Source organism: Staurois parvus, unplaced genomic scaffold (genome assembly GCF_062004578.1).
Source record: "Staurois parvus isolate SC_StPar_1 unplaced genomic scaffold, SC_StPar_1.0 ptg000232l, whole genome shotgun sequence".
Taxonomy (NCBI): domain Eukaryota; kingdom Metazoa; phylum Chordata; class Amphibia; order Anura; family Ranidae; genus Staurois; species Staurois parvus.
In genome coordinates this window covers 6573506-6587381 of record NW_028318028.1, presented here as the reverse complement: position 1 = coordinate 6587381, position 13876 = coordinate 6573506, and the positions used below count along the sequence as shown (strand labels likewise).

Genomic DNA, 13876 nt, shown 5'->3' with positions numbered 1-13876 from the left:
TGTTATTCTGATTTTGACAGCCACGACACTAAGAGTAGGGGATTTCCAAGACTTTGCTATAACCTGTTTAGCCACTGTCGTGACTTGCATAAGGAGCTTAAATTGCGAGTTGGGGATGCCAGAAGGGCATTGGTTGAGTAGGGCTATTGTTGGGTCTGGCTGTATAGTGATAGTGCTAAATGTAGATATCATGGTAAAAATTTCATCCCAAAAGGTTCGGGCTACAGGACAGTCCCACCATATATGGTAATGTGTTCCCAGATCCGCACAGCTTCTGAAACAGTTGGGCGAGTAATTAGGGGTAAATTTTGCGATTCTTGCCGGGACCAAGTACCAGCGGGTTAAAACTTTATAATTCGTTTCCAATGCTACAACGTTCTGCGAAGACTATTTTGTGTTGGCCCAAATGTGGTCCCAATCAGACGGGTCGAATTTCTTACCTAGATCCACTTCCCATTTATGGGTATATAGAGGGGGGGACGTGACGTGGTGGTCGAAGCGGCGAAGAGTGAGTATAAGCAGGAGATAAGCCCACGTCTGTGAGGGTCTTTGCAACACGCTCGTTCAAAGAGAGACATGGTGTCTGGCCGATTGGTTATTGTAGCGTATGGGGCATAAAAGTGTTGTAGCTGCAAGTATCTAAATATCTCAGAGGCTGGGAGGCTATGCGTTTCCCGCAGCGAGGCAAAGGATTTAAACTTATTCCTCTGTAGGAAGTGATGCGTACGGAGCAAATTAGCAGAGGACCAGGCTTTGAATAAACGGGGTGTCTGCCATGCCGGGGGAAAAGCTGGGTTTCATAGAAACGAGAGCATAGGATTATGTAGTGATTGGAGGAGGTAACGGGTTTTCAATTTATCCCATAAGGATAAAAAAAGAGAAGTGATGGGGTTGGTTATAGAGCGGCGGTCTATCGGCCTCAACCAGAGTAGTTTAGCGGTGGATAGGGGATCGCATTCTATTGATTCAAGCGCAACCCATTGAGGGATTTCAAAGGTTGCATGATACTTAGGTAATTGGGCTAAATGCGCTGCTTGATAATATTTGCTGATGTCGGGTAGGCCTAGACCTCCAGCGAGCTTAGGGCGGTATAGGGTGGAGCGGGGTATACGAGGGCGAGTATTGCCCCATTCATAGGAAAAGATGCGACGCTGCAGTGTGCGGAGGTAATGAGGGGGGACTGGGACTGGAAGGACTCTAAACAGATATAGAATTTTTGGAAGGATTGACATCTTGATAACTGCTATTCTTCCTAGCCAGGCGAGGGGGAGGGAAGACCATTTGGACATAAGGGCAGAGAGATGGTTTAGCATCGGAAGATAGTTAGCTGTGTAAAGGTCTGATAACTTGGGGGTCAGTTTGATTCCCAAGAAAGGGATATGACACTGTGACCAAGGAAATGGTAAAATCTGTTTCAGATGCGTCAACTCTTTAGGGGGGAGGGAAATGTTGAGTGCTGTAGATTTTATTTGGGTTTATTATTAGACCAGAAAGCACATAGGATGTGTTCCGGGTTACTAATGAGGTTGCCAGAGGAGGTGTGTATCCTGATAGGTTTAGTGAGCTGGTCGAGCCTGCGAAGTGAAAGCGCCAGGAATGTGTTGGGTTTATTTGCCCTAGTATAGTATTTGTGCCTAGATCTACGGAGTGAGAGTTCTGCTTGGTCTGTGAGAAAGAGAGATCTAGGGCTAATCTAGATCGCTCCAGGGTTTCACGATTGGCAGGCGTAGGAGCCGCCTGGAAGGCTTGATGAGAACGATCATAAGTTTGCTCCAGTAGAAGATGTTGCTGCCTTTTGGCTTTATTTAAGAAGGATGCTTTGCTAATGCAAAACCCTCGCAATACCGGCTTGTGCGCTTCCCATAGCAGGAGAGGGGAAATATCAGGTGATTGATTGAGAGAGAAGTAGTCTTTAAGGGCTGCTTCTATTTCTAGACAGTGAGCTGGGTTTACAAGTAGGTTATCATTAATGATCCAAGAGGATTCAGCTGGGGATGGGGCCAACGTGGCCATAGATGTGAACACGGCGCAATGGTCAGACCAGGGAATTGGAATTATTTCAGAGGTCAAAAGCTGAGGGGAAGAGGCAGTGGTGACAAAAATATGATCTATTCTAGAGAATGACCGGTGGGGGTGAGAGTAGAAGGTGTATTGGCGTTTGGTCGGGTTAAGTTCTCTCCATGAGTCTATCAAAGAATAACGTTGTAGTATGGATTGGAAGGTTTGTTTAGAAGCAGGGATAGGAGATAGTTGAGATTTGTCGAGAAAGGGATATATTACATTGTTAGAGTCTCCGCTAACAATTAAAGTTCCGCGTTTATGATGGTCTATAACCGAGAGTATGTGTGAAAGGAATGGTAAAGGGTTTTGGTTTGGGGCGTAGTATGCAACAATGGTGACATCTACGTCAAGGAGTTGCCCTACTAATAGGAGGTAACGACCTTCTGGGTCTTTGATTTCGGTGCATGGCACGAAAGGTGTTGTTCGATGGAAGGCGATCAGTACCCCCCTTCGTTTGGCAGTGGCAGAGGCTGTGTAGACCTGAGGATATCGAGGACCAAAAAACTTAGGAGTGGAGTTGGAAGTGAAGTGTATTTCCTGAAGACAGACCACGTGTGCTTTAAGTGTAGCAAAGGTTCGGAAAGCCTTATTACGTTTCTGTGGGATATTGAGGCCCTGAACATTCAGGGTAAGGACATTTAACGAGCCCATGGGGAAAGCGCATAGTGGATTGGATAGCATGGCACCACCGCCCAGGGTGGAGCCTGACGATTACTGCGGAGGATAAGATTGTTGCGGAGTATGTTAAGCAAGGTCATGGAGTCATGTTGGAGGGAGGGAAGAGGGGTACGGTAGGAGAGAGGTAACAGGAAAGAAAGGGTGTAAGAGGCCATTTAAGGCCTAAAAGGTGGGCTCCCAAGGACACCCTGAGTCAGGGTGGGCTAGGGAGCAATAGTAGCCCAAGTGTTATTAAATAACCAGTAACACAGGAGCTAAGGTGGAGTGTGCAGGTACGCGGACCGTAAGGATGACAGCAATGTGATTACCAAATGGTGGCAAGGTCCCGGCAGAAAAAACAGGTATATTAAAAAGAAAAACATCCGATAAAATCAGGGAATCCCAGACTCAGACGGCACTAGTAGTGCTAGTGAAACCTCATGGGTGTAGGGGTATGGCATTGCATGCCGTCAAAGCCTAGGCTCCCAGATGTAAACTATTATGGAACCCAGGAGGGGGGGCCGCAGGACAGTCCCCATGTTGTGGGGCAACCAAGATTTAACGTGTAGAGGGAGAGAGAATACTAACGGTGCTAACCGTAGTGACAACCAAAAGAGTATATCGCATGGTGTGTGCGATAAAAATAAGGGGGGGGGGGGAAGGGATAAACATGGGACATAGTTCAGTCCATGGTGTCTTGTGAGGGTAGGCCCGGAGACGAAAAACGCCCTCTCTTGTGGAAGTTGGAGTGACCTTCAGTTGCACGCGTGTGGAAGGACTTCCGTGGCGAGCTGGATGTTGACCTCCGCTTGGCGCTCTCTGAAGGCGTCGCTGGGGGATGTAGTTGCAGGGTCCGCAGGGTGTCTATAAGGTCCTCAGGCGTCTTGCAGGTGTAATCTCGGGACTGGTGTCGGAATCGCACTGCAAAAGGGAAACTCCACCTATATTGTATTGCGTGTTGTTGAAGTACTTGTAGGTGAGGTTTCATAGCCCTGCGCTTGGCGATGGTTGTGGGGCAGAGATCCTGGAATAATTGGTAGGTATGACCTTGGAAATGTAGAGATTCTGCGTTACGGGCAGCTTGTAGAAGTTGCTCCTTGGTACGGAAAAAGTGAAGCTTGGCTATAATGTCATGTGGCGGACCGTCATTGCGTCGTGGTGCTAACGCCCTGTGAACTCTATCCAATTCCAATCTATCGATTGGGATAGCTGGGGCAAGCTCTTGGAACAGAGCTGTTATTGTCGATTGTACATCAACGATCGTTTCCGGAAGGCCCCGGACACGTAGATTTGAGCGCCGTGCTCGGTTTTCAAAGTCCTCTAGTCGTGTCAATAAAGTTGCGTTTTCGTCACGCAGGAGATCAAGGTCATCCGTATGTGTCTGAAGTGAGGCGTCAAGACCATCCACCCTCTGTTCTAGGTCCGCAGTGCGCTGTCCTAGTTCACGGATTTCCCTAGATAGTGTGGCAGTGATGCGGTCTGAGGTTTGCTTCAAAGCTTTGTGGAGCAGTTTTTCAAAGCGTGACAACAGGTCTGGGGGTGTAAGGTCAGGCGTCAGGGCTTGTGTAGGGACATCTTTTTCAGGGTCAGACTCACCCTCAGATGTGCAGGGATGGCTGGGCTGCGGATCCTGCAGGGCTGCATATGCTCCTGCTGCCTGCTTGCTTCCACGTGCTGGGGCGGTGGCCATCTTTGTGGAGGCCTTTGCCAGGGCCTCCTTAATGGTTTTGGTGGATGGGGGGACCTGGTGCCGGGGTGCCCCTTTGACCATAGTGCTGCTTTTACTGGGGGGGGCTGTTATTCCAATCTCAGCCCCCCTGTTCTCTCTCTTCTCTCCCCTGGCTCTACGTGACGAAGGTAGCGGTGGGCGGGCCTATAGACGGCTCGCTGCAGGGACGGAGTCCTCTGTCGGATTTCTCCGACTTACCGCAGAGGATCCGCCGCTGTCCAGGGCGGATCGGACCCTGGGAGGATCACCACGGGGACCGGGTCCCCTCCTGGTATATTGCGGGCCGGGACCCACTGCTTCAGGGCACTGTCACCCGACGGGGAGACGGAGCCTCAGCGGGACATGTCTTTCCCGCCGGCCGCGCATGCGCACTCCCGTGTGTGTGTTTTATATATATATATATATATATATATATGTGTGTGTATATGTATATATGTGTGTGTGTGTGTGTGTGTGTGTGTGTATGTGTGTGTGTGTGTGTGTGTGTATATATATATTTATATTATTTTATTTTTTTTCCCATGAAAATGGAGTTACCCTTCTAAACGTTTGTGTATTTCTGGCAGATCAGAAGGTAAGTGTCTATACTTATACGGTGTCTTTAAAAGGAAAAAACAAGAAAAGGGGCATGTATTGTGCAGATGTACTGCATGTTTGCGTTGTTTTTGTTGTGGTTTTTATTTATTTGCCTTGACATACAACTTAAAGCGGAGTTCAACCTAAAAAAAAAAAAAGTCAGCAGCTACAAAAACTGTAGCTGCTGACTTTTAAAATACAGACATTTACCTGTCCCTCGGTCCAGTGATGTTTACACAACTGCTGTTTTCACCGCCTGTCTTTTCACCCTTGCGCCGGCATCTTCAGTGTGGGCACCCGGCTGTGACGGCTTGTGGCTTCACAGCGTGGTGCCCACTGCGCATACGTGAGAAGCCCCATAGTCTTCTGGGACCTGTCACGTGTCCCAGAAGACTACGGGGTGGGAGGGGGGAGGATGATTTCCACTTCCGATCGCCTAGGCGATCGCAGCGGAAGTGGGAGCGGGTAACTGTCAAATTTGGGTGCCCCCTCCCTCCCCCGCTCCCCAAAGGTGCCAATCCTTAATGGGGAGCGGGGGACAAAGGCTTAAAGCGGAACTTTCCCTTTTGGGTGGAGCTCCACTTTAAGTGTATACAGGCTGTCACTGAATATATAGAAAATAATGTAAAGGAAATGCTTCTTCTTGTCTGTGTGGAATTGGTGGTTTCCTTAGTCCTCTATGCAGTAAATAATCTGTATAATTATACTTATTCCACAGATCTTGTTACTGACATGAAGTTCACATATGACTGCAAAAGGCTGATTACAGTTTCTGGTGACAGGTTAGTTGTCAAATTGAATGGTTTTTTTCTTGACTTTAATATTTTCCATAATAGCAGAATTAGGCCTCGTTCCCATGGATGTACACTTTAGTATGCGAATAGGTGTGAAGGGCCAAGTTTGCCTGCATGGGTGTCCTGTGCATCCGAGTGCAGGACATCCCATTCATGTCTATTGGGATGCAGCAGCTGCACAGACACAGTCGCTGTTCCCTTTTTGACATCTATGTGGGTGCGTGTCCCTCAATGCAGACAGTGTGAGTTTGGGGCCGTGCTCCTGCACGGATGGCAAATTGGGAGCAGTGGCTGAGTCCATGCAGCTGCTGTGTTCCAATTGATATCAGTGGGACTGCCTGCACAGGGATGCATGCGAGATCTGTGCATCCCCTGCAGGCATCCCCTTTATTTTGGTCTTCAGTGAGCATAGAGTCATTGACTGTCGGTCTCTGCTCTGCCCTCCAGTGCTCACTGAAGCGCTGGGTCAGCCTCTCAGTGGTATGCTGAGAGGATGAGCCAAGCATCTGGGTGGATCTTGACATTAAAGTTGCGAACCTTTCAGAGCCAGGATTGGCTTGGTGACGTCAATCGACAGCGGGCTTTCATCACATAAGTAGAGAGTAAAATGCAGTCCTGTGACCCACAGGAAAATTAGAACCAAAATAGCTGGCGTGCACCAATACCAGATGTAGTTTTTTTTTTTTTTTTTTTTCTGTTAACTTAACATCCTTTGCCAGAACTATAATGATGTTTGAGTCTGAAATGTCATCAAGTGTTGTCCTTATATTCAAGACCACAGTACTAGCCACTTGACAAATCCTGTTTGATATCTTGTGTTTCCTGCAGCTGCGTGTTCATCTGGCGGCTGGATCCCATCATGACGTCATGTATGAGGCAACACATAGATGAGAATTGTGTAGTAGGGAAAACAACCGCTGTGATGGATGGCAAATGTCAGGCTAATCTACGGTACGTAACCATATTTAGTATACTTTTTTGTTTTTTGTTTTTCTATAACAAATTAATGCAAAATTGTAAATGTGCCTAAAAGTTCTGGCCTCCTTGTTACATGATCATGCAAAACAGCACAGAATGGCATATAACCGTAAAAACCCTTTTAAAGGTAAAACTATTCCTATATAGATCTTTCTCACTGAAGCTATCATTTAATCTTCCCATAAGCTTTTGTCTAATAATGGCTCAAGGATTAGTACACGAAATACTGATATTTTAGTTCCTAGTATATGCTAGTACGTTAATCAACCTTATATTTTTGAAGGACTCTATTGATGAGGTCTTTAAGTTTCTGGGTCTGTACACCTGCTTTGGCCATCTTCGTGTTTGGATTTATTATGGACAATTTTACAGAGCAAACCAGAACACACAATGGTGGGAGGCAACCTTTGAGATTTCATGCGGACAAGAGCAGTCCTGAAAATATTGCAGGGAGCTCCTACCACTGGATGTTCCCTTAAGACCTCACAGACTGATTTAGCTCATCAGGCTCAACCTACAACTGAATTATGTATTTTCTGTGGACTGGACTATTGATTTAATAGACCTTCACATGAAAAAAGTCATTAGCAGGATGCCATGTGTTTGAAATTCAAGTCTTCTATAAGTTGTTAAACATTTTGTTCAATAGATATTGCCATTGTTTCTAGGAGAGAAACTTTCTTGGTAGACTTTTTGGATGAGAGCTCTCAAGATGACTTGTTCTTGGATAAAAGTGGTAATGCTGATGAGCCATCAGTGGACACCCCTTCTAGAGATTGCTTTGACACAGGTAGGTGACTCACCTCAACAGTAGATTGCCTAGACCAGGTTTGAGGTATGGCCGGAATAGGCCACAGCCCTGGGTATACTAAGAAAAATGTACTTGCTTCCCCTCCCACCCAAGATTCTTCTATAAATTTGACCTTGTGGGGTACCCTCTCTCCTCTTTCATGTCCCTACATTCAGGTCAGGCAATTAGCTGCCCAGCTACCATGTAATGTTATATTTTGTTTGTGTTGTCAGAACTTTTAGCTCTGAGAAAATAATCATTCTATAATTTATGAAAACAGACAAGGATCTGGAATTAAGGAGATTCCCTACTAATCTTCATAAATCAACTGATAAGCCGAGTTCTTTATTTGTGCTAATTTGAATATATATTTATTAATAATAAAAATCCAGTTCAAAATGGTAATAAAATATAATAGGTGATGATTAATCAAATCAAAATAGCAGTACAATAATCTAATCAAAAATAATGGTTTGAAATTCAAACCAGCAATTATTTTCAAATATTAATGAATTAGGACCAACTGTCTAGAAATGCAGTGTAGGAAACTATTAGTAATTCAGCAGCAAATAACACTGGCTATGCCTGATTATGACGTCACACTAGGTGTCATTTTCTTTCCTAATTACCCAAAGGGGGCAGTATAGGATTAGGAATAATTTTGGGATTTCCCCTAAAACTTTTTGTACCATGTTACATTATGTCGATATGATAAGTTCAGGCCTTCCGGTTTAATTCTGTGAGCACAGAATAGTTCCGACAGTGTTCAAATATCATGGAATAATAATCTTGGCTGCATGTACCAGCAGGGTAATTGACTTTTTGTTTTTCATTAACAGTGGCAGGGAAGAGGGTGTTAAGTCCTGTTGTGATATGTATTTAAAAAAGACACATGACTGGGCAGTGACACCATGTGTAATTGACTCACCTTAGCATCTCCATCACATCTTATGTGTTTATAGCTCACATATTAATTTACAGTTATAGGGGATCCCACATTTTTTTTCTTTTATTAGCACACTTTAGATATTTTTTTTTTTTTTTTTTTTTTTTAACAGGTCCATCATGCCTGCAGACTAATGGCAGGATGCCACTCTGGGCCAGGAAGTTGGTAAGACCAAATTCTTACTTATGTTATAATTCGCTTTACTTGGTCTCAGTAAATTATAGAAACTGTAAGATCAATTAATGCTGAACAACAAACGCAGATATGAAACACACAAATGAGTTATTAAATATTTTTTTGTTTTTCGTTTATTTAGTCTAGGTTCACACCAATGCGTTTTCCGTTTGAGTTTTGCATGTTGCAGAAAGGCACAGCAGTCCATTTTCCTATGATTTCGTATGGGACAGGTTCACATCTCTGCGCTTTCACCCAATGCATTTTTTGGAAAGGATCAGGGACTTTGTTAAAAGCAAAACCTTGCATTTTTGGTTCTATAGACTTCAATGGAGACGGTGCAGAAAAGCATGTAGTGCGTTTTTCTGCCCAGCAACAAGTTCAAAATAAAAACTGCAAAGCTTGTCCAAAACGCACTGCAGAAACAGATCAAACGCAAACTGCATAAGTGTGAACCTAGCCTAAGGGGCACATGAAGGTATACTGCTACATACTGCTACAAGTGAGTTGGTTACTGGCATTAAAAGAAAAAAAAAAAAGAAATCAGAAAACAATGGACTAACTCAGAATAACTCCTTCTACTACCAGCATGCCAAGTTGTTTGCTAGTGTTCTAGGAGGATAGATGTCTCTTCCTTTTTGATCTGCTTTTGTAAAGAATAACCTATGGTTTTTCTAGAAATTATTTTTCTTCAATTAAAACTCTTCTCTACTTTACCATTGGAGGTTCCCCTCCTGAAAGGCAGCTAACTAGTACGGTTGTCCTCAGCTTGGACTGGACCCTGCCTGGAAGTGACTTTTGGGGGAACTAGGTTGTGCATAGAACACTTCCCAGACTGTTCTGTGAAAAAACGTATTGCTTGGAGTATCTGTGTCTGGTCCAGGACAGGTCTTAGGCTAGAATGTTCCTTCCCTAGTAGCAGCTTCAGTCTCTCTGGTGTGGGCTCCAGCCCAGAAGCTGTCAACTTTTCAAGGTAGTTCCCTTAGCCTGATTTCATTCCAGACCTCTTCAACGCAATGTGCTGTCATTGTGTCCTGTTATTGGACAGGCCAATCTGACTGACACCAAGGACAAGGCTGGTGGTGAGTCCTGGGCACCCTGTAAGTGGTGTACATCAACCATCAGTGAGAAACTAAGTCTTGCAGGAAGAAAGGCAGCGGATCCTGTGTCAGCCATGTACATTCTAGGCATGGGCAAATGGTATTCAGCAGCATCTGTACTTGGGAGAGTTATCTCTACACCCAGAGGGGTTCCAGAACCCATTTTACAGGTGGAGAATGATGAATGTGGACATCTTGGCCTCCAGGTTCAACAAACTGGTCAAGTTTGTATCTAGGTGCAGGGTTCTTCTGGCAATAGCAGTGGATGCTCTGGTAGTTAATTGGGATCAAAACATACTGACCTATGCCTTGCCTACTCTAAAACGTTTCTACACTGCCTGCTCCACAGTGTGTAGATGGATGCCATTCTGGAGATCCTTATTGTTCTGTATTGGCCCAGGCTTATGTGGTAGGTGGCCTGGTAAGACTTCTAGCAAATGCACGTCCTTCCAGACCATCCAGATTTCTTTTCCCAAGGACTAATTTGCCATCTTGCTTATCAGTCGCTAGCTCTATTGGCATGGCTGGTGCAGCTCAGGTTCTGAAGGACAGGGGCATCTTTGAATCTGTTATTCCTACAATGCTTAAGGCTAGAAAGTTTACTTCTCGCAAAGTCCACCATCGGACATGAAAGGCTTACTTCACATGCTGTGATTCTATTGGCTTTTAGCTCAGGATCTTCTCTGTGGAATGAAATCTCTCCTTCCTTCAGCTGGGTCTGGGCCTGCATTTGGACCTTAACACCAGTAAAGATCAAGTCCCGGCTTTTTCTGTTCTGTTTTCTAGATTTGTATGGCTGCCACCTTGTCATCTGTTCACACATTCTTTAAATTCTACTAGGTGATTTTCTGCCTCATCTGATGACAACTTTGCGTATAAGGTACTTTGGAAGGCTCTGAGCTGTAAGCAGTCCCCTTTTTTTATTTTGTTAGCATTTGTTTGCTGGGTTGCCCATCCCTCAGTTGGGCGGCTCTTTGAATGTCCCGAAGAGATTATCCTGAGCTAGCCTACAGCTTTTTGTTATCCGGTGGCTGTATAACCTGTGGATGAAAGACTTTTGTGCCGTTGGTTTTCAAGAAAAGGATTTTACAGTAACTACAATAATCCCCCCCCCCCCCCTTCTTCTTTTTTTTTTTAAATTGCACGACAGTTTGTACCATGAATTTGACCTGCTATCATCCTTTTTACAGTCCCTGTACAGAATACTTCAAACTGGGAGAGGTGGAAGCAGTACAAAGACCCCATAAGTTGTGCTACAGTACTTAGATGCAAACAAGATCCAAAGTCCAATATCCCACACTAGTGAGGAGGAGTGTGGCGATCCTGCATAAAAAAACAAGGGGAATGCAAGTAGAAGAAGGGAGCAGATAGCTCATCAGTCTGCTGCTTCTGCTTTCACTGTCTAATCACAGGCTGGGGCAGGGACAAAGCCAGTAAGTGTTACTTAACTGCAGCAGAAAAATATCAGGTCTTCTCCTCTGTCAGACAGGGTTTTTCTGTGTGACAGAGCTGTGTAAATCACAGGACTGAATGGACAGAGCTACAAATCCTTTGGCAGGTAAAATAGCTTCTGTGTTATATTTTGTGTATTTAGCTGTTGGCTTGGAGTTCAGTGTAAGGAGAACTCAATATGAGACAAAAGTTTTATGCTGCAAAATGTTTACCTAAAGCAAAGGAAAAAGTATTCTATCATGGAGCGTACCTTGAAAACAATATCTGCCTGAAAATGTAATTTGCCTCAATGTGTTAGTGAATCTCATATATTGGATGTAAGCACTACATTGTCAGTACAATTGTTTTTATTTTTTCTTGTATTACAGCAGGGAGAGCAGAATGAACCACTGATTGTCATTTCACAAAATCACTACAAGCCTCAAGGGCGCTGGGCTCAGAGTGACAGTTCTGATGTCCTTAGGAATTTCCTGAATGGTAATGAATTGAGTTACTGTGGTACCCCATGCCAAGCAGAGAATACATTTCTGGATGACACAGATGTTGAGTGCGTGGAGCCAAGGAGTTTCCAGCAAATGCTGGAGGTGAGTGGCACCAGTAAACCAGGCAGTTTGTCTGGAGAAGCTGGTCTAATTGTCATAAATGGGAATTCTCTCTGTTGCCTCCAAGTCCTTTTAAACCTGTACTTGGACATAGGGGACGGAACAGGCTCCCTTTCAAGCTTTCCTTGGCTGTGTTCTGGTTATGATTTGGAGTGCCTTTATTGATAGCTGAGTGCTGTCACTCGCTAATAGGATGGAGGCTGACTTGGAGACTTTGGATATACTTCCATTAAAGTGATATTAAAGCCATTTTTAAAAAATAATAAACATGTCATACTTGTCTGCTCTGTACAATGGTTTTGCACAGAGCAGCCCAGATCCTCCCTTATGTCCCCTGCTGGCACTCCTGGCCCCTCCCTCCTACTGAGTGCCCCCATAGCAAGCCTCTTTCTATGGCAGCACCCAAGCAGGCTCGCTCCTGAACCATTGCTTTGTGTGTCTATTCACACACAGAGTGCAGCTCGGCCCTGTCCCCCACTCTCTCCTGACTGGCTCACTAGCTATGATTGACAGTAGCAGGAGCCAATGATGAGGGACAGTTCCAGGAGCACCACTGCTCTTGTGCACATTGCTAGATTAAGAAGGGGCTGGTCTGAGGGGAGAGGGGGCTGCTGCTGCACATGGAAGTTTTTTTTAATGCATGAAGGTAAACCACCTTGAGCCTTTACAACTACTTTAAATCCCAACAGAAGCTTAAAAAAAGCAGGTAGATGCATTCAATTGTGTGAGGGAGCCTAATTGTTAATTTCTCACAGTTGATATTTAAAGGGGAACTTTACTCAGTCAGCACTGACTATTTTTAATCCTTTTGCTGCTATCATTAGTAGATAGATTTAAAATTTCTTCAGTTACTTCCCGGTTTCTTGCTTAGACAAATGATATCATACATCCCAGGAGTCTTCCTAAGGGGAGGGTTAGGGTTTTCTTAGCTAAGCACGCTCTCCTGCTTGTATGCCTGAACTAAGGGAAGATGGATTCCAGGGAGTCAATGATACACGAACCATCTGCCCTTACTGCAGATGACCACGGCCATCTAGGGGGTGTTTTTCAGGGCGATTTCTCAGCAAAATAAAGCATGGAGACATGGATGGATGGGAGAGTTTGCTTTTGAATATTAAAAATAAATTTAAATATAATTTTTGCTTTGTGGTACTCAGATGCAGTGTAGTTCTTCTTTAGGTTGCTCCCCAGCACCATCGCAAAATCTAAGGTGTATGGGGAGGAGGACCACTGTGATACCATCCTGACACCACTCCTTGATGAGTCAGTCCAATAGCTCTGTAATCTGCTATCATTATTTAATTTAACGAACTGCTTTTTTAAGCTTGAATTTAACTTTAAAATTACCCTTACAAAACAAGAATAATGAGAAGTTAGTTTGTATTTTGGCCAAATATATGTGTTTTCTCATAGGCATTTAAGATGCCAACCAGCTGGCCTGGTTGGGGAATAATACAGAAGACCCTAACAGGCTATTTGAGTGTCGCCTAATCAAAGTTAAAATAAGCCTATAACACTGAGGAAATGTGGGCACCTTGTGGTACCTGAAATACCTTATTGTAGGTTCTCATACTTATAGCTGTGAACCCTATTTGGATCCTGGGCCCAGACTACCAAAGTTTGAGGCACAGCTCTGCCCAATATCATTCATGTCTCTCACCCAGGGCACCTACTGCCCTCCAACAATGGGAGAAGATATCCATGGCAGCGAAGAGGATGTTCAGAGACATAGTGGTGCTGGAGGAGGGCCTGCTGTAACTTGCAAATATGCTATTCATACATGCACATTATGGTGAGGGCCCTGGAAGGAAGGGGGCATTTTATTAGGGTTGACTTAAAACACTTATCTTAAATGTTTTAGGCTAAATCAATTAAAAATGGAAAGTTTTAGGTCTTTTCACAATTTACCAATTTTATGCAACAAAACGCATGCATTTTTCTGCATGTAAATGTATTTCAGGTAGAAATCAAGACTGTGGCTGGTTCACATCTGTGCACTGCAGTTGTGAAAGGGAAA

The 13876-nt window shown here is 44.4% G+C and overlaps 1 protein-coding gene across 1 annotated transcript in view; it reads left to right on the top strand.

Annotated features, from left to right (window-relative positions):
- The window catches only part of WDR62 (WD repeat domain 62), a 75287-nt gene that overhangs the window by 42424 nt on the left and 18987 nt on the right, over nt 1-13876 (top strand). Inside the window, exons 18-22 of the mRNA XM_089679825.1 lie at nt 5742-5805; nt 6646-6768; nt 7464-7585; nt 8644-8696; nt 11626-11841. Of these exons, the coding sequence (XP_089535951.1) occupies nt 5742-5805; nt 6646-6768; nt 7464-7585; nt 8644-8696; nt 11626-11841 (578 nt within the window). The remainder of the gene's footprint in view (nt 1-5741; nt 5806-6645; nt 6769-7463; nt 7586-8643; nt 8697-11625; nt 11842-13876) is intronic.